General features: G+C 44.9%; 3 protein-coding genes across 5 annotated transcripts; 1 reads left to right on the top strand and 2 right to left on the bottom strand.

Annotated features, from left to right (window-relative positions):
• Nucleotides 1–5,672: 5,672 nt before the first annotated feature.
• Nucleotides 5,673–9,721, bottom strand: nudc (nudC nuclear distribution protein). 2 transcript variants are annotated; one of them, XM_076012066.1, is made up of 9 exons: nt 9,449–9,721; nt 8,796–8,873; nt 8,496–8,714; nt 8,322–8,402; nt 8,133–8,246; nt 7,633–7,827; nt 7,457–7,540; nt 7,167–7,285; nt 5,673–6,003 (listed from the first exon to the last, which is right to left on the bottom strand). In XM_076012066.1, exons 1-9 carry the CDS (start codon nt 9,605–9,607, stop codon nt 5,952–5,954), a joined length of 1,101 nt encoding a protein of 366 aa, XP_075868181.1. In that variant the 5' UTR covers nt 9,608–9,721; the 3' UTR covers nt 5,673–5,951. The 2 variants fall into 2 exon arrangements, with proteins under 2 accessions (XP_075868181.1, XP_075868182.1); XM_076012067.1 differs by having other exon boundaries at nt 9,536–9,720.
• Nucleotides 9,722–11,383: 1,662 nt separating this feature from the next.
• Nucleotides 11,384–12,860, top strand: LOC142905240 (nuclear receptor subfamily 0 group B member 2-like). Its single transcript, XM_076051824.1, has 2 exons — nt 11,384–11,984; nt 12,076–12,860. The coding sequence occupies exons 1-2, from the start codon at nt 11,456–11,458 to the stop codon at nt 12,315–12,317; spliced, it is 771 nt and encodes a 256-aa protein (XP_075907939.1). The 5' UTR covers nt 11,384–11,455; the 3' UTR covers nt 12,318–12,860.
• Nucleotides 12,861–14,191: 1,331 nt separating this feature from the next.
• Nucleotides 14,192–20,790, bottom strand: kdf1b (keratinocyte differentiation factor 1b). 2 transcript variants are annotated; one of them, XM_076051823.1, is made up of 4 exons: nt 20,089–20,790; nt 18,205–19,187; nt 18,032–18,118; nt 14,192–14,884 (listed from the first exon to the last, which is right to left on the bottom strand). In XM_076051823.1, exons 2-4 carry the CDS (start codon nt 19,130–19,132, stop codon nt 14,796–14,798), a joined length of 1,104 nt encoding a protein of 367 aa, XP_075907938.1. In that variant the 5' UTR covers nt 19,133–19,187; nt 20,089–20,790; the 3' UTR covers nt 14,192–14,795. The 2 variants fall into 2 exon arrangements, with proteins under 2 accessions (XP_075907938.1, XP_075907937.1); XM_076051822.1 differs by having other exon boundaries at nt 18,205–19,154; nt 20,089–20,784.

Raw genomic sequence — 20,790 nt, 5'->3', positions numbered from 1 at the left:
CTCTTAAATGCCCCGCAGAGACCAAGAGGACTCCAAGCTTTTATTTTTAACCCAGAAGAAGCCTGACACAATTCATTATCCTAAAAAGTCTTTCTCACCAACATGCTAATCTTTAGCTCGCTGCTAAAACTGCTGCGTCATTACATGTTCATCACCTGATAAGGGCCTCAGAAAACAGGTGACTTTTAGATTGTTTCAACATCTGGCTGGAGGTGCTGTCATTCACCTTGAAGAGGCCCGGCTGAGGTATTACTGCCCTCTGTGACATCACAGAGAGCAATGATTCCCAGAAGAGCACCAGCAACTGCTCATAATCGAGAGGAAGGAACAAAGGGTAAAAAAGGCGGACTTTGTTGGAAAATGTTTATGGCACATTTGACATGCATTTCAAGAAAAAGTAAACAAATGGCACAAAAAGGGTTTCAACATATTTTATTTGGAATATGCAGAAAGAAAAATACAGCAAATCATTTACATTATACAAGGCAGAAACACAGGTATAAAAATAATAAGAGATATAAATATATTAACAAAAAAAATTACGAATGACTATATAAAAGGACCTCGCAACCCTGAGTGCAGGGTGAAGCGGGTATTGAAAATGGATGGATGGGTAGATAAAAGGAACACTAAGTAGGCAGTCAATGCAAAGGTCAGTACAGTAAACAGAGGCAAATTCAATATAACAAAACATGAAAAAATATTTATTGAGCATTTTACAATTCCTTTGGTTTTAGCAGCAGAATTATGAGAGTTTTAACTTTTTTTTAAAGATCAGAATTGCTAAAATAATGATACGAGAAGTCCTACCAACAAAAAGGATACGAGATAGATCATCAAAAAGAAACTGGTTTAAATAATGAAAAATAACACTGGATCAAAAGATTGGATTATTTATCCCTGAGGCCATTGGCTGCATGATGTCACTTGTGAAGTGTGTGTGTGTGTGTGTGCCATGCCAACAGAAGTTCGGCCCTCAGTCGTGATGGAAAGGTCCTCACCAAGGTGCAAATGAAGGATGGAGGGTCACGGGGCCACAAGCAAACAGTAATGAAGCAGCAATGTGACCTGCAGGTGGCAGGGCTCATCGTGGCAGAGCAAAGGTCTCCTCATGAAACACTGACAACTCTGAAAAAGCTCCACTTTTACTGCCCCTCCAAATATAGGAATCCACCTCTGCGCGTATACGGAGCACAGGAGGCATCTTTGTTTCAAACGGGAGAACAGGGACGTTTGGGACATTGGTTGGAACGATGGTGTAATTTAGCTCATTTCATAGAATTAGACAATACGGCACATTTGCAGCAGTAAGACCTTGATCCCCAACGACATTATGAGCTAAATCTTCCTTTTAGATGCATAATAATATTCTGTTTTCTGTCACCACTTAATACACAAAATACTGATACATTATTTTCTGTTTTAAACTCTAGAAAAACAAAACAAAAAACAAACAAATGGAAAACGGGTTGTTATTTAATTGTTTCTCCCCCACAAACTGCACTATAAACTGTAACTCTTCAATATTTTACACATTGAAAGCTCCAGTCTTTGTTATATCTACTAAACATGATTTGAAGTAGAATGACTAAATAATGACCAGTAAACATTGAAATAAAAAGTCTTCCTCACACCAGGTGTTTCATCTTCTCTGTTGTGTGTGTGCCTGTTTATGGGCAGTGGTCCAGACTTGATGGGGAGGATGTTTGTCGATGATCTTTGCTCAGTCTGGAGTGTTAAACAGGTCCTGCTGGGCCCAGGGGGGCCGACTCTACCGTGCCATGTGTGTTTTTTTGTGTGTTGATCTGAGGACGGAAAGTTGACTGAAGCCTTTGTCCTGATGAAGATGGTTGATGTGCTCCGTACGCCTCCAGCCTGCAGCCTGTGTTGGCCTCCGCTAATTGACAACTGGAGTTTGACTTTGCACACTGGCCACTGCTCCACCCATGGAAGTGTGTGTGTGTGTGTGTATGTTCCAAATAGGCTTTACAGAGTGTGCCCGGCACCCAGGTGTGGAGGACGGAGGGCTCTAGGCAACAGATGTTTGGGTCACTTTTCAAATTTTTGTGTGACTTCAGTTATGAGTTATCTATGGGGGGCGGGGACATAAGGCTGGCTACACAGCATGTTCATCTGGAAATATTTTCGGTCTAGCCTCTTAAGTAGGGGTCCTACGAAAGCACTGGCGCTTTCATGATATCGTGACCAAAGATAGACTACGATAAAATTGTGACAGTGGCAAAACATTTAGGATTACCCTCTTAACAGTACTAGGTTTAACTACGTGCAAACTACGTACGTTTAACATTCCAACAAACAGTCCACAGAATTGCAGTACGAACTGGCATTAAAACCAAAGGAGACGGTATAGTTTAGTGTCTTATCATGCTCTGTCAATGCTCAGCATCTGTCTCATTAACCTTTCTTAGTTTTACTGATACCGTACGCAGATGACATTTGGATCTCCGTTCACGTTGTTGGGTGAAACAAAGGTTGTGATTTCGTTGGACAATGTGCATGGAGGGGGGCGGGGGGGGGAACCATATCCCTGGTGGAAGACAAGACTGTTACCCGTAAACCTCCTGTCCAATCCATCCCCTCGTATCCCGTCATGTATCTCAACTCCATTTCCAGGAATATGACGGACTATTATGGAAAATGCCAGAAGCGGGCTTGACAAATACGATGATGACGGTGAGTCACATTGTGCGAGGCCTTGCCCGCAATTTACAAGCGGGGGGCGGGGGGTGCGCGCTGCCCCTCAAAAAAATAAAACAAGTTGTCAAGTCTGGAACAGCGAGTCAGCAGAGTGCTGGGGAGGGGTGTTTGCAGACCGCCTCCTCGCCCCGCCCCGACCAACCCCAACCCCGTCCCTCTGATGTCTGTGTGCCTTCGTTAATGAAGAAATTCTGGTACCTTGGTGAGACATTGCTGTCAGCTGAGTAGACTCTGCCTCCTCTTTGCCCTCGGCCCCTCGGACGGTCACACAGCCATCCCGCAATCCCATCGGGTCGCTGGCTGGAATCTCTCTTCCCAGCTAGTGGAGGTACTGAAAGTCGAACACATTCACTTGATTCACTTGAAATATTCACTTAACTGACACAAATGTGAGATATTGATGCGAAAGCGAGTTGACCCCATAATCTGTTGGCCTCCGTCCATTGACAATTGGAGTTTGACTTTGACAGCATTCAATTTCAAATTGAATGTGGTTACAACAAATGTCAGTCTTAACACCAACCACATTTCAAAATACCTCACAAACTCTTTCAATATAATATTCTTTTAATTTTTTTTTTAAGATGAACTCTTCTCACTTCTTTTCCAGCTGCATGTTGGTTCTTGGAAAATCCCAAAACGTTAATCACACATGAACAAAAAATATTGTTACAGTCAGAAAATGGAAAAAAAGAGTACATTTGATGATCACAAACGCAAGGTTTGCACAAAAAAAACAAATAATTTTTGATTAAATAAATAGGCCTGAAATTTCAAACTTGTGTCCAGAACTTGCAAACATATTACATTTTTAAAGTTTTTGTGTCTCCCAAAAAGACGCCTTATTGTTCCTCATACTAATTGTAAAGCTGCGTGTTTTAACAACAAACAGCTTTCCACAGGATCAGGATCCTTCAAAATGAGGAAGCACTAATGTAAGGACCCAGAAGGAAACTGCATAAAAAGAGAAAAATACAATTTATGCTGATGTTTCTATTCAGGAGAAAAATTGTCGCAAATTGTCCCAATCGCCGGCCCTTCATGGAAACCGGAAAGCTGCTCCGAAACGCAGCAGCGATTTGCAAAAAAAATGCGTCGTTCCAAACGAGACAGATGTCCGAGGAGCGTTTTTGAACTACATGAGCAATTTCACACATTAGCAGGACTTGCTTGCTGGCATAAGCTAATGTATGTTGCCTCCGGTCGCCACAGTGATGGCGACAGCCTCTCACCATCCTGACAGGGCTGTTAGCTGTGCACAGTCACACGAGCAGGAAAGACTTGTAAGCAAACTGGTCCCCGAGTGAAGTAACATTTAGCAGAGGAGCATGATATCCAGTGGGCGCCCAGTGAGAAAGCGTGTCTTTCGGTCGTCGCGAGGATTATCCTCACGCGACGTGCCATCCGTGGCCTCGACGCAGGTCGACACGAGGAGTGACAAGACGTACGTGAAAGTACTTAAATAGTGATTGAACGCAACGGGACGTCATATCTATTCTGAAAATTCCATAATCCATGACCTACCTGCAATAGAAAAACAACAAAAAAATGCAAAAGAAAGAAAAGGTTATTTGCCAGTTGCCACACCTAGTCACTGAATTACAATTGTCAGTCATGACATCACAAAGGGGCAGGTTTACAGAACTGTTTGTGTAGAACGTGGTTTTTGAAAAGTGGAAAAAAAAATGTTTTCATTGACAGGATATAGACATGATATTGTTAGAAAACGCTCACTCACTAAATTATGCAGAGCTTTAAAATATTTTTTTTTAAAAAGAGAGCCTTTTGTTGATTGTTGTCATCACACTTTTAGTCATGAGCTGCTTTTAAAAACATTGTGACCTGCACATTAGATAAACTTTTGACAGGATCATCGCCAGAACGGTTCTAAAGTAGAAATTCAAGCGCCGTCTGCTTTGCTTGATCGCAAACAGAGTTTTTCATTGTGCTTCCTGAAAGCAAATACAGACAGATAGCAAAAAACAAACAAAGAAAAAAACAAAGCAGAAAAAAATTCACTGGTGTTGTTTTACACACTGGTATGCTAAATGACAGGATACATGCCTGGTAGTGCAGAGGACGACCTTACTCGTGTGGAGAATGTGTGTGGGTTTTAAAGGCGCCGCTCAACCCCCACCTCCCCAAACAAAAAAACAAAACAACAAAAAATACAGTGTACTCTCTCTCTCTTAGAGCTAAATGCTCTTTAATTCAAAAAGCACTAGGCCTTTAACTATTAACTAGAACAGGCATGGGGCAAACTACGGCCCAGGGGCCATAAGTGTCCCTTTAAACTTTTTAATCCGGCCCGCCGAATTTGAAGAAATTATATTAATTGAAATGAATTATGCGGAAATTACTGACCATATATGACGACGCGTTGACGCTCCTTCGCGTTCGGAAACAGGTCAGAGAAATGTGCTGAAAGGGACACGCTGCCCTCTTGTGGCTGAACATAGAACCTCTAAACCGGCGGATAAAACCCAGGCCAATAACATTTGCTGTCAGAAGTAGGATGACATACTGCAAGCGCAGATATTTAGAAATGACTAACCTCAACAACGTTGTGTTCAACGGTATTTTTTATTATTTAGATGTGACAATGATGCCGACGGATGTCCAGTTTGACTCGGCTCCCTAAATAGCAGCAGCTTCAAGCAGGAGGTGCGGGACTCTAAAATTTAGTTTGAGAGCATGAAAAACACCTCGGCCTTGAACTTTCAAAGGATGGGAACCTTTGAGTTTATGGCCTGTAAAACACAAAGGAAGCCCAGTAAAAATCCTTTAATTTGCCTTTAAAAGACAAGGTTGCGTCTTTCAATTAAAACCACACACACACACACACACACACACACACACACACACACACACACACACACACACACACACACACACACACACACACACACACACACACACACACACACACACACACACACACACACACGGTTGGCTTTAGATTCACTTATTTATTTAAAAAAACAAACAAACCCCGACACCTTTAAATATGGAGACACGACATGCAAATGAGCATCTGGGTGTTTACAGTCATAATGACAAACAAAAGAGGGGCATGGAAACACAGCAAAAATATTCCCGGTAGGTTGAGAGCAGATGGCGACTGGGCGGTTGCTGGGGGACTGATGACATCCTGGTGGTCGCTTCCGGTACAGCGGAACCTGGATCCCGGTTGAGATCCGGACGACGGTGAACTCCGAGACGAGTTGCCATTCTCAGCTGAACTTGGCTTTGGAGAAATCCATCTCCGGGTGCTGAGCCATGAACCTGCGGCGGCGACACGAGACACAAGGCAATGCTGTCACCGTAGCCACACGAAGAGGAGGCGCCATCACGACAGGAGCCGTGCTTCACGGTCAGGGAGACGCGAGGCTTCGAGCAAACACACGCACTGCATCCGCTGACCCACATTACCAGCAGCTGGATGTGATGCCAAATCAAACACCTTTGGTTTCCATGCCGGTTCCAGAAGGATATTTACCACATGCTTTAAAACCACGTTGAACAACAACAATAAAAAACACATTGAAATTACAGCACAGCTTCCTTTTTCCATTTTACTGGTGATTCAAATGAGCATTTCCTCCAAATCAGACTCGTATTCCCTCGTTGCTACGTCCTTGGCACAAATGATGCATTCTGCTTTATTCTGACCCTTGCTAATGAGATGGAGCCGTACTATAGAATCTCTGGTGTGATGCTAATTTTCACCCCAGTGTAAAAAAAAAAAAAGAAGCTTGCAAGTGTCTCCAATGGAACTGAATCAACACTGAAAGATGATGAATTTTTGTTGTGTATTCAAAAGGATCTCAGCGTTTTGCTCGATGCTACAAATGTATTGAAGTCCATGCACGACAGCTGTTGACTTGTTGAACGACTAAATACTCTCAACACATCTGGTTTAAAGAGGATGCAAACTTTCTCTTCCTGCAAATTCAATGCAGATCAGCGAATCTCAACTGGTGGTTCGGGGCCCACTTTTGGGTTTTGATTGGGTCACAGCTTAGAGGGCAGTCCCCCGGCCAACCCCCCCGCCCCCCCACCCCCAGTTAGGAAATGTGGGTCCTGACTGGGACTCCACCAGTCGAGAACCACCGATGTAGATTCTTCACCCTGATCAAGTGCAGCACCTCCTTGTGGCCAGTGAGGAAACTCCGCTGCGAGACACAAGCTCGTCCAAAGGACACACGGCTTTTCTTTTTTTTTTTTTATGTATTTTTTTTTTACTGCCTGCACTTACAGCAGGTGCGTCCGGCCTTGAACGTAAATAAAAGCGTCGCCAAAGACGGGGAAAAACAACGCATGCAGCTTACTGAGACAGCGCTTCCAATAAACTTTTTATACACCATAAAAGCTGCCGTCGAGATGATTGTTGGCGCGGCGTCGCCTCTGATGAGTCGGCGAAAACGTCGCCACCGTCGGCGTCTTACTTTTTGAGGATGTCTTGTTTCTTCTGCTCCTCGGACGTCGGCAGGCCCATCGACTTCTGCCGCTGGTCGTACATCATCTTCTCCACCATGCCGCGGGTCTCTCCGTCCAGGTCCGACAGCTGACACACACACACACACACACACACACACACACACACACACACACACACACACACACACACACACACACACACACACACACACACACACACACACACACACACACACACACGATGAGATGCCAACTTCACGTCGGTGGGGACGACAACGTTGCAAAAAAAAAATGTCACCTTGGAGTTCTCCGGACAGACTTTCTTGGTGTTTATTTCGGGATCGGTGGTGACGATTTTGTTCCACCACTCCATCTTGTTGATCTGAAAAGAAGCGAAAAGAGAGGTGAGACTCGAGCGTCCTCTCCATCCGCCTGTCGCCGAGGCGCCCGCCGTCGCACCGACCTCGGCCTCACCTTTTCCAAGTGGACGGTGACGACCTTGCCGTCGTCGATGAGCCACGAGCTCTCCTCCACCTTGACGTCGTTGAAGAGCTCGCCCTCCAGCAGGGGCGGGTGGCCCTTCAGGCCCACCTTGAGCGAGCGCCGCTGGACGTCCACCACCACGTCCCTCCCCTTGATGCGGAAGTTGACGTTGAAAGGCACCGAAATCTGTGAAGGGGGAGAAGAGGACAGGTGAATGTCCCCATTCCCTGAGACACTGTCACCTGACAAGTTAAATTCTAACTTCAACTCTGCGTTTCTGTCAAAAATATGTTCAGGTCGACGGCGACCCCTCATCTTATTTTGTAAAATTTGACGGCAAACTACGAGGGTGTAGCCAAGTATGAGCATAAACACGTATACGACCGTGAAGGAACGGATAAAAAAGAAGAAGAATGATCTCTCGTATCATTCATTTCCTGAAGGAAATACTGATCTGCTCCACAGCTTCCTGAGCTAACCAAGGCACTCACGTCGACTTCAGACAGCGTCTGCGTCCACTTGTAGTTGGGCAAGTCGGCCCCGTTGCCTGCGTTGGGCTTCAGTTTGCCGCTGTCCTTTTCGTCCTCCTCTCCCTCTGATTCAGACTGAGAGACGAGAAGGTGAGGAACCGGACGACACCTACACCACCGTCACACACCGTCTTCAGCCACTTCTCTTACCCCCTTCTCTTTTTCTGCACTGTCTGCCATCTTCTCAGCATTTGGTGGCGATTTTGCTTCGTTCTCCTCTTCTTTCTTTTTCTGTTGCACACACATAAACACGCTGTTTAATACTCACACTGGAATGTAAAATAAAACAGCGTCTCGTACGTGGTTGAGACTTCCGGGTCGAACCTTGTCCAGTTCAGACTGCAGTTTCTCCGCCTCTTCGTCGGTGAGCTCCTGAATTCGAGGGCCGTCGTCGTTCTTCTTCTTCTTCTCCGCCGTCTCGGCCTGCGCCAGCTTGGCCGCTCTCTCGGCCTTCTCTTTCCGGTCCTTTTCGGCCTTCATCTGCTTCTCTTTGTGGGACTTTTGCGCGAGCTTGTTGTGGCGCGCAAACGCATCTTTGATGAGCTAACAAGGAGGGAAAGACGATTGAGCGATTCAGTCTGTGGGTTGGATTCAGGAAGCTGCAGACAGGGGGACGGCGCTCACCTTCTCCGGAGCGCCCGATTCGCCGCCAGTGAAGAAATCTGTTTTTCGGCGAAGGAAGCTGAAAAATGTGTTGACCAACTGTCGAAGGAAAAACAGTTTTGTGGGATTTAGCATCATGCTTTGATCATGTGCATGCCTATATTCACTTATTTCTTGCTAATATTTTTAAGGTCTTCCTGTTTTTTCTTTCTATCCTTCACTTATTTCATCCTTTAATTTGTCCAGGTAAGTAGCGGACTAATGACAGCAGATGGCAGTAATGTACATTTTAATGTTCGCTGCCGTTAAGCATCGAAGAAGAAAAAGCTCCCTGTCAAAAAATGTGACTGACATGCATGGAAGCGACACCAATTCATTCCCCCTCCTGGTTGTCATGTGACTATCGACCTGACAAAGCAGTGAAAGCACATAAATAAAACACATTATGCTCACTTTGACTTCATAGCGCGTTACGATTGCAAATTATCATAACGCAGTGCAATTAAGAATCTCCCGGAAGAAATGGAATCATATTGCAAGACATTTTGTACGTCCAAATCAGCAGAATATTCATCTAAAACGTTGAACCCACCCTCAAAGTCTCAACTAATAAGACAGACCGTTGCCATATCCTAAAAGAACGCACGAACGCATCAAAACGTTGCAAAGATTACTTCAAAGTTCGTTGATGCTAAGTGGCTAGCCGAGGCTAGCAGCTCACAGGCTAGTAAGTTGGTTAAGCACGCCGGCGACACGCTCACCTCGTCTATGCCCTCATGCTGCTGGGCCATACTGAGCAAAATGCCGTCGAACTTTTCCTCGTCGTCACCCATCTTTGGAAGTTATAAAATGACGATTAAAAACGGAGATGGGACAAGACAAACGCTGAGTAACGTTTGCAACTGTAGCGTGCCAGGCCTGTGTGTGTAGTCACTCACACGCTTCCTGGCAACAAACCCGGCCCCGCAAATGTTTTAGCCAATAGCGACACAGTATTTCAATTGACAGTCGAGTCATCCAATCAGGTGAACAAACCTCTGAGACGCGAAGCCAGGCGTCGAGAAAGAAGGAGAATTTTCTAGAGCGCCAAACAAAATACCAACTGACAAAATGTAAATAAGAAAACAATTTTCATTATCTTTAGAATATTTTTTTTTTTAAACTTAGAATTAGAAGTGATTTAACCAATTTTGATATAGCTTCCCTTGCATACAAATTCGCAGCAATTGCCTGCATTCGATTCCTCAACAAACAGAGATTCAGCTCTTGCTGTATAAAAGGTTGGTGGCACTGACACTTTTTTCAATAAAGGATGAAAAAAGGTAAAGGTTTTGCTTTATCATGATCGTGACCAAATTCTGTCAATAAAATGCAATTTTATTTTGCTGCGATGAACTGGCGACTTGTCCAGGGTGTCACCCTGCCTTCGCCCTAAGACAGCTGGGATAGGCTCCAGCAGACCCCCGTGACCCTGAATAGGAATAAGCGGGTATAGAAGATGAATGAATGAATGAATTTTACTTTGTTGACCCTGGGTGATTGTTGGAGCAAGTGTCTGTTTAAAAATTTTTTTTAAAGAAAATTCTTCATTTATTTGATTTTGGTTTCGTCACATAAAAAAAACTTAAACAACAAATAACATATCTTCATGGCTTACTTAAAAAAAAAAGTAAAAAAATTGCATTTCAAAGCACTATCAGTGTTTGTCGCATGGTCTGTTGCAATCTTTTCTACAAACTAATTTGTAATGAAATTGTAATTTCATTGCAATCACACTAAGTTTATAACGCCCAGTTTTAAACAGCGTTGCCACAACAAAAGAAGGCTGTCAAAGGTTTAGCCGAACCGTGAATTAAGGGAGACAGGGAAAAGCCTCAACTTTCAGAGTGTCAAAAACTTGGATTTCTTTTTTCCAAGGTTTATTTATGGTTGTAACAGAGAGAAAGAAAGTCTCTCTGTCCAAAACAAGTCTTTACCGGTTTTGGAGACACACGGTGCAAGGACCAAGTTCAAAATCTGCTACATTTTAAGACTTGACAAAAGTCCCAAACACTGTGCAAATGCAGACCCCATGTACAGTCATTGTGCTAGTAGACTAGAGGTCAACCTGTACTATCTCCTTGTGGCCCAGATTACATATCCTCGCTGCCGTTACGTCATCACTAGAGGGTTTGCTGTTGAACTCCTGCCCTTCCAAAGGAAACCCAATAAATGGCTCAATGAATCAACAAATAATGATATTACACAATTGTGAGTGGGCCGTAATCTGTGGTTGATATCCGAGTAGCCAATGATAACTTCTCAAAATCTCGAACTTTCAAAAAAAAAAACAACCCAAAAAACAGGAAGAACTGGGACACGGATGAGTTGGCGGGCCACGTGCTGACACAGCCAGTCCTTGACAAGCCGGCTGATTGAACGACTGAAGGCGAACGTGATAAATGTCATTGACCCCGACGGCTTCTGTATTCCACCAACCCTGTCGGCTACCCTGTTTAACAAGCCTTTATCGCAGACACGTAGAAGCAACCTAGATCCCCGCCGCGTGGGAGGTCCGTGGCCACTGAAGAAGGAGGGGCCCGAGCACCTGGTGAAAGGGTGACGCACCTGGGCTTGTGGGAGTGTACGTACCGTCTACAACCGCTCACACTCTCAGGAGCGACTGCTCGTCGGTCATCATCATGTACCCTCTGGAGGAGACCACAGAGAGCAGCTGCTCCGGGTGCCGGCAGCAGCATCCGCACGGTATCCTCTACGGCATCTTGAGTGGACGGAAGGCCCGACACCTCGACTGCGGAACCGCGGCACCCACTTGCCACTGCAAGCGGAGGACAGTTTGCCTGAAGGACCCCAAGACCACATGCCGAGTTGCGTCCGACGTCTTGGTGAAAACAATGAGCTTCCTTCGGAGTTTACCGTCCTTCCGCCAGCTTCCTCGAGGAGATCAGTTATCGTTGCTAAAACACGGCTGGGTCCCTCTGTTCGTCCTGGGTCTTGCCCAAGACAAGATCTTCTTTGAAGTGACTGACAGGCCCGACTCGAGCCTCCTGCGGAAGATCCTCCTCGGACCAGGGTCGGCTCAGAAGGAGGCGGAGCAGCCGACTCTGAGGGACGTCGGCAAGCTGAGGACTTGCCTGCATCAGCTATGGAATCTGGACCTCAGTCCGAAGGAGTACGCCTACCTGAAGGGCGCTTTGTTGTTCGACCCTGGTAAGACGATGAGCGTTGAGTGACAAAGTTTGCACGATGGGTATTGAAGAGTGTAAAAGATTGTGCTCCTCGGTCTGTCGGTCTGTTGCAGCCGTCCGAGGACTGGACGCTTTGTCCTCCGTTGAAGGCCTCCAACGTGAGGCTTGGCATGCGCTCCAAGAGATCATCCGCCTCCCGCGCGTCGACGACTCCGCTCGCTTCGCCGACGTCCTTCGAGCAGCCGCAGCCGTTCAGACTTTGAGCCACAGCCCGGTCGCAGAGCTGTTCTTCCAGCCAGTCCTTGGCAACACAAATGTGCTGCATTTGCTGACGGAGATGCTGTTAACGCAATGACTTTTCAGATCGTAAGTGTAATGTTGAGCATGTACAGTAAATATTTTCATACCGCTACTGCCTCCATCCTACAGCGGTTTTATTGAAATGAAAGAGCATCTACGAAAGAATGAAAAACCAAATCCCACACAGAGACTTTGTGATATTACATGTTTATTTATGTTGAAAGATTACAGGCTAGGTTCTGATAATGTCAACAAAAGGTTTGTTCAATCAGGTCAACAGAAATGGACATTCTCCTCTTAGGTGTGTTGTTGGTTCGCAGGAAAAACTGCCAATAAATGAATCTGAAAAAAGAAGCTTTATATTTTACCTCTTTCAAAATGCTTTCTTGGGTCAAAACTAAGGCAATGAGAATCCCACTAATTGGATATTGGAGTTACAATATTGCTTCATATAAAATTACACTTGATGAACGATGGCATGAAATGTGCATTAGTTAGCCATGTGCATTACCTGAGGAAACTAAAACAGGGTCCATGACCCAGAGTTACCATAATCTAATGCTGATAAAAAAAACAACAACAACAAAAACAAACAAAATTCAACTTAACACAGTTCAGTGAGTCAGCTTTCCATCAGCAGCGCCCAGCAGCATGCACAGCAGGCACACTGGGGTTAGAAAACATTATTTTACTTCTCGGTCTGTGTCGGTTAATGTCACTAATACATTAGAGCTATTGCAGATAAAGCAACCTCTGGCCTAAATCTGGTATTGTGAAGTATTATGACACCCATGGAATTACTTTTTCCATTACAAAACTTTGTAATTGAAAGCATAAAAAAAAAAGAAAAATCACATTTCACAATAATTTCATTATTTTAAACAATGTTAACAGAAATATAACATTTGATTAAAAAAAAAATCAACAACAACAAACCTCAAAGGTTTCCACTTCTTGGCTTTGAACGATTTTATTTTTACCTCCCAAAGAGACTGAAAAAAGAATTTCATATATGAGTTTCGCAGCACGTTGACTTGTCTTTGCGTTGAGACTCAAACACAGCCGGTAGACAGATAGCTCGGCTCTGTTCGTGCGCAGAGCAATTCCGATTCCTCAATGCACAGTCGGTTAAACGTTGCAAAACAACTATGTTGTAAAACCATAATTTGCCTCTATGCTTAAATTCAAACCGGACGAATAAGGTTGGGCTGCTACAGATGTTGCCGAGGCATTCACTTTTACACTGAAGTGGAGCTCGTTCAAGTCCACATGCTCAACTAACACAATGACAAGGGCGTGGAGAAATATGTGTGACAGGGATGGAATTGTCTGGGTTTTGGTACAGTGGGGCTATGCTAATGAAACAAAAGACAGAGAAGAGGGTGGGGGGGGAGAAGCAGGGGGCCACCGAAGCAGACTGAGGGGAACCACGAAGAGTAACAAGAAGCCTTCTTAAGGAATGAACGACACGTTTTTCCCTTCCATTCCACATTCACAGTGGTTTATATTCAGTTAGTTTAGACTGACAACGTTTTTAAATCAAACTTTGTGCCAAGACAGGACCTGTCTCGTCGCACACCACGTCTAGGAGGACGGTCGCCGACACCGTGCGAACCGGACGGAGTCGGGCTGATCGGTGGGAGGGACTGTGGCTTTTTTTTTTTTTTTTTTTTTTTTGTAATCATCAATTTCAATCGTTGCAGTAAATAATTACGTTGTACATTTTAGCGCTGGTTTCAAGTCTGCTCACCCTGAATTTTAAGAACCTGTTTATTGGAGTCCGAGGCTCCTGCAGCCACAGCAGCAACATCACGTATGCAAAATAAGGAGAAAGCAAACTTTTTAGAAAGATGTGCCGCCAAGCACAAACAACAACAAATCCACCAAATGACATTATTACAAGAGAACTAGTGTTACTTCATTTTTTCCCCAATAGTGTCAATCGCAGGCATTCTGACATCCATACAAAATAGCAGAATATTCAACTCAAGGAAAAACACAATTTCTTGACTTAGACTGAGATTCACCAATGGACAAATGATATGCAAGTCGATACCCTTGAGAGTCAAACGCGTTTCTTTGAAATTACATCTACAAAAAGGTAAAATGTGCCAAAAACAGAAACACAATGAACGTGCTACACAAGCATTCAGTACTGCAGCTGAACTATCTGATTGGGTCCAGGTCCAGAACAACGAATTCTTCGAAGATAAGGTTTGGAAAGCAATTAGCGATGCAGTGGCTTTGAAAGCAAACAACAGCTACTACCTGTGGGGAAAGCTCTGAATAAAGCGATCCTTCAGAAATCCACATCATTATTGAGGGTAAATATGTACACACGGAGGCCTGAGTTGAGATAAGTCCTTCAGATAATGTGAGGTTTTTCACATTTTCATTCAGCCCTGGTCCTAATAAAGAGCTTGGCTCAGCCATAAGACTCCTGTGCAAGAAAGGTCACGACTTAAAAACACCCCATACGTCACCTCGTGGACGCGGCGTGACGAGCGAGTCACGCTCGTGAGGAGGATCGGCATCACGTCCTCACGGAGGTGCGGATAAACTGGACGCCCGAGGAAGTGGTTCCTGTGGGGGAGTAGGCCGACGGAGAACTTGACGTCTGACCTGTGGGGGACAAAGAAAAGCGTTCAAGTGGGGTGTGGGGGTGTACAAAACAACACGCTAAATGCAAAAAAAGCAAATTAAAAAAATCAGGATGAAAAACAAAGAATTATGTGACAAATGGCATTGTTTCAGTTTTTTGTTACTATTGAGACTTTCTTGCATGGCACTAATTCATGAATACAGGTAAAACGATGCTCAGGTGGCACCTATGAACCAAAACTGGCTGCAAGGTAAGTGGCACTGTAAAAAAAAGCTTTTGGACACCTTTAAAATTTTAGCCAATCCCAATTATTTCCATTAAATATTTGCCAGATAACTTTTTTTGTGTTTATATATACTGTATATAGGTGCGGGATCAGAGGCACACAATTAAAGGGAAACTATTTTGTTGTTAAGACAAAATAATAAAACTAAATGATTGTAGTTCTTGTACACTTCTACTCTGTATGTGTTGCAGGGGACGTCATCTTGCTAAAAAAACATCCGCTTCTATGCTGGATGGAACAGTGCATATGCAGCATGTGGGTAGATGTTGATGACTGCACTAAAACAAACTGCACTTGACTAATTCTGACAATTGCAAATACATGAGGTGTCCAAAAACTTTTTTCCACCACTGTAGGATGGAAACACAAGAGCCTGTGCGGAGAAAAACAGCATGTTAAACTTAATGTCTTTCAACTATTTCAACTTTGATTCAATGAGTAACCGGACAGAAGAACAGTCAACATCAATGTTATGGGATAGGGGAGCACTTCGATAGATTTATTGATAGGGTTCACCAAAGGCCACAAGATCCAATGTCATCAAGTGAAACCTTGACCTGAGCATCTTTTTCATCTCGTAAAACTTCAGGTCTGACGAGGGAGACTTAAGGTTGTGTACTGTGACAGGTGAAACGCAATAAAAGTCACCATAAAGAGGAATCACCATTTATATGTATTTGATCTCCTCCTGAAGCCTCCTTTTATTGGTGCTCATGTGTTTCTATGAAAGCCCAGGAAGAACAAACAGCAATGTAATCTGAGCTGTACAGAAATAGATTTAAATAAGACTCATGTGACTTAAAACGGCCTTTCAAAAAAAAGAAGTGAAAGTGTCTTTGAATCGTTAAAACGTTGTTGAGAGAGAGTGGGAGAGAGTGAGAGATAGATAGAAAGAGAGAGAGATTTAAGGCTGCTTGCTACACTGCCTACACCACTCGCTCCGCTTCCCCGATTGGTCGCAAAACTCACCCAACTGCGTACTGAGACAGTTGTGTCCGCTGGTATGAAACGCAGATATAAAACGCCTACGCAAAGGCACCAGATTAATTCTCAATTCTGGATTGAGGATTAGTCGGGCTGTGCCGGGGAAAGTAATTGCAACAATCCAGCCACAAAGAAAAGAATTAAAAAAAAATCTCCTCAGCCCTGACTTTACACAAATTGCTGTCCAAGTAGGCATCCTTTCAGAGAAATGCCTGATTCATTTTAAGATGATGTCAGATAGCCAAAGCTCGTCACATCTGTGATAAAAAAAAATATATATATATATATATAATAGCCCATTGAATAGTCACATTTGATCCATCATTAGGAGATTGTGCGATATAGATTGTATAGATTGTGTGTGAGTTTGCAAAGTTTGCAGAAATATGGACTTCAGAGTGACTCACACTGAATGAAAACCTGTGACTGTGGCCGCTGACAATGTGGATTTTAAATTAAAACTTCATTTCTCCATACACAAACGTTTATCATCGAAACTGCGTCCGTATCTTGTTTGTGGTGCAGCGACTGAAACTCGATTGAGAAACCAGTTTGAGCCCGACTCAACCGACCTGGGAAATCACACCAGCGCTGGCATACGAGGGTTTGCTCTGGTAAAAAAGTAAACATTGTTTATGTTGCCCTCTTGGTCAGGTCGCTCTTAAAAAAAAAGAAGAGATTTTAATCTCAATGAGTCTTTTACCTTATTGAATAAAAGATATTGATTGACTGATTGATCGTTTTATTAAACCCGACGCTACAACAGCTTCCACGCTAACCTCTTTCGCAGCCACCGTTTACTTTTTCAGGTTTTCAACTTGCCGCAACAGCTTCTCATGCACCAGCTTGACGTGAATCATATCTTGTACCCCTTTGAATCTAAAAGAAGGGGATTGGTTAGGGAATCCACGTAAGGCCGATTAAATATGCTGCTGGGGACGGGAGGGATGCTTGAGCAAGAATTCAGTTGAAAGCTGAAGGTCACGTGAAAGGTCTACAGACGTCTGCCCAATATTTAGATTACCAACGACAAGTGTAAACATCTGATCACATGACCAGGTGTTTATTCTTAGTGACTGAAGTGGAGAAAACCATTTCAAACTGAGTGTGCCGGTGGTATGAAGAGAACATCATAGACATTTTCATACCGAAGGAAACATTTTTGAGAGAGAGAGAGAGTGAGAGAGAGATAGAGAGAGAGAGAGTAGGAGATGGAGAGAGAGAGAGTAAGAGAGAGAGGGAGAGAGAGAGAGAGAGAGAGAGAGAGAGAGAGAGAGAGAGAGAGAGAGAGAGAGAGAGAGAGAGAGAGAGACAGAGACAGAGAGAGAGAGAGATTTAAGGCTGCTTGGTGTGCCGGTAGACCTGGAAGGGAACTCTTGTGCCACAAGAGCACAATAAAGAATTCAAATAGGGACAATGACAGAGATGAGTCGAGGGGGAATCCAGGACGTTCGGTCACAGCATGGTGGACAAGCTATAAATAATCATTTGTGACATCGGTGTCATTACTTTTTCCCCAATTTCATTGGTGTATGTCGAATTTACATACATTAATTTCAGTAGTTAGGTGACACACAATCATAAATTTTGAAGCTCAAGTCGATACTCTGCTACATATTCTTACTCAACGCTGATTCATTGTCTTGCTGAAAGCAAAAGTGGTAAGTAATTCTCTTGAGGGGAATTTTTTTTTTATCAAGAGGCTAAACCAGTATTACAAGGCTCATTGATGAAAAACAAACCCAGGCCGCCGGCTGAAACGCTACCAAGCTTTGACTTTACAAAGCCGGAGATGAAACTGAGGCAAAAAAAGGCCGAGAGCAACAAGAGTGACTGTCACTTGATGATAATGCAATAAAACAAGGGCCAGGCATCGCTCTGGACGTCTGTAGGTTACCTCCATTGTTCCTCCACAGCTCCCTGGCGCACTTGTCGGAAGAGGTCACCTCAGATATTTGGAAGTTCGGGTTTGACTTGTAGTCGTCTTGAGAAAACGGAAGAAAAAGGGACAGTGTCTGTTATCTGACGGCGGGGCGAAACAGAGGGAACAGAACCGACCCTCCAACTTACTGTTGTTGCTGAAGGACAAGGACTCGCTGTCCCTCATCGTGTCGTTGCCGCTGTCCGACAGCGTCTGCTCTCGCCGCGGGTGGAGCGGCCTCTTCTTGGTGCTCCTCCTCGTGCTGATGCGGATGATGCCGCGCACCAGGCGGCACTCGGCCTCCTGCTCGTCCATCTTGTGCTCCTCCGCGACCGAGTTGATGAGATGGTTGATGTCCTTGCTCTTCCTCAGGAACACCGAGTCCGTCGTGCACCTGGCCAACTCCTCGATCTGGTACTCGGAGAAGAGCTCCAGCAGTTTCTTGGAGATGAGAGAGTCCACGTCCTCCTCGCTGTCCTCCCAGTCGTCGAACTGCATGGACTCGTGGAGGGACTGGATGCTGGGCTGCGCCACGACCGCCGACGGGCGCGCGTGTGCCGGCGGCGGAGGGGGCTTGCTCGCCTCCAGGTACTCTTTCGGACTTTGGACCTTGACCCCGCCGATGCAGAGGTCTTCCAGCCAGTCCACGGCGTCCTCCTCTTTGTCGCCCCCCGGGTTCACGTCGCGGAGGCTTACCTTCTCCGGTTCGTCCGGGGAGCTCTCTTCCGGAGCCAGGCACGGAGCGAGGACGGTGCGCTGGCACACCCTGTACAGGCCGCAGGTGAGCACGCTGCACACGAAGGTCCTGCAGCTTCTCGCGGAGGCGCAAGGGCCGCAGGTTTGTGCCGCGGGCGGAGGTTCTCGTGGGCCGGAGATGAAACCCACCGTCTCGCACTGCTTACCGTTGGCGTCTCTCAGCGGCGCTTTGTGAGGCGATTTCCTCGTGGGCCCGTCTTCCACCGGGTCCACGCAGCGCTCCTCGTAAGACGACCTCTGACTGCTGCTCCCACTGGAGCCGCCGTACTTGTTGGATCCCGAGCTGCGTCTCCCGACGCCTGCGGTGCCGTCCCCGGTCATGGCGTTCCCTCGCTCTTGAGATCTTGAGGAGGAAAAAAAGGAAAGTGGACTTGAGCTGTGACGGAGAAACACGACACGGCATCGGCAGACATCCGATCTGACGGAAACCTGAAATCACTTACAGTTACCTGAAGGCATCTCTAGTCAAAGGGAATGGGAAACTATTATTCGCAAGTGGCAAATAAACCGACCCGACTGGTTCTCTTGATCTCTCACACGGTAAACACATATCACATTCAGGACGTGAAGTGGTGGGGATGACATTGAGGGATGTGGGGTGGGGATAGAACAGTCGAAAAACCCCACAATGAAATACACCGTCTCAGTCAATGCAAGCAAATATCATTAAAACATTTATGTTGATAGGAACTAACAGCAAAAAGCCCACGACTAATTCACCAGAATTTTTTTATCAACGATGAATTAAGGGCTTGTTATACACGAAGAGATGACTAATCATGAAAACAAAGCGCACACAGGTTATGCCTTCTACCGGTTTAGGCCACGGCGACGACCTCACAATGGCTGTGCAATAGGCGTGTTATTTGAATAAGTGTGCATAATAATTATCCTCCTACTTGTCGAACTGCACAACACTTTCTACAGAATCTAAATGTGCCGAGTGAAATCACACACGCTCAACGAAAACACTCGAAAACGCTTTGAGAGCTTTCAGATTCAGAGAGACTACCAGGCTCCGAGTGCCACTGCGGGAACAAGTGTTTACAATACGTCATTCGATGTAGCTCGCGAGCCGACAAGTTGCTCGTAAACACCAGCGCCCCAACTTCCTCCTCCTCGTTTTAACAGCGATATTTCAACATGTCTTACCGACACACTATTAATCTAATTACTATTATTAAACATTATAACCACGTAAGAACTTCGTATACATGGCGACTTGCCATCGCGGTCCTTTCCTCCATTAGAGGACACAAGTCAAAAACATTACTCACCGTGACACGACGCCTTCGCCAAAAGACTCCCGAAATAATCCTTGCTCGTGCGTTCAAAAACGTCTACATTTCCCCGCTTTCAGTCCATTAGATGTGTTTTCTTGAGGCAAATTCGCAGCAAAAACGTCGGTTTGAGGAAACGTTTAGCCCAAATCCATGTACCTGAGCGTCAAGGTAGTAAAACCGTACCAGGTGTCATAGGTAAGTCGTACAACTTCCGGTTATAGCAGAAACGCTTGAGATTTAATTGAGACAACTAGGCAGTCTGTTTGCGCGCTATAGCTTAGCACCAATGGGTAGTAACATGTTAGACATTTATAATAATATAGGTTAAATATTAAAAGTCGCCACTCAGACGCAACAGCGACCAAACATATTAACACTTTGTTTTGATATCTCTTCCGCTGTTGTCCAGACTTAATTCCGTTTACCTGTGACAACTAGAACTATTCCATCGCGGAAGCGCAACAAGACGGTCATTGTTTGAACAATACAGAATATACATTTTCGGAAAAGCGAATTCAAAAACAGGAAATAAACGTCGTTTGCATTTCTGTCACTAAATACTGCCAAATATTTAGTGTTTCTTTCTTACGACAATCTTTTTGCATAGTGAAAAGCACCTGTCAAACTGAGCAACCTGTTGCGAGCGTGCTGCAGTCTTTGGATTTCAACATTAGCGTTTTCATCTGCAATATCTGA

The sequence above is a fragment of the Nelusetta ayraudi genome, unplaced genomic scaffold, assembly GCF_046127955.1.
Source record: "Nelusetta ayraudi isolate G7.1 ecotype Tasmania unplaced genomic scaffold, CSIRO-AGI_Nayr_v1 ptg000135l, whole genome shotgun sequence".
NCBI classification, from domain to species: Eukaryota; Metazoa; Chordata; class Actinopteri; order Tetraodontiformes; family Monacanthidae; genus Nelusetta; species Nelusetta ayraudi.
Note: the sequence above shows the minus strand (reverse complement) of the source record. Positions and strands in the feature narration are given on the sequence as shown.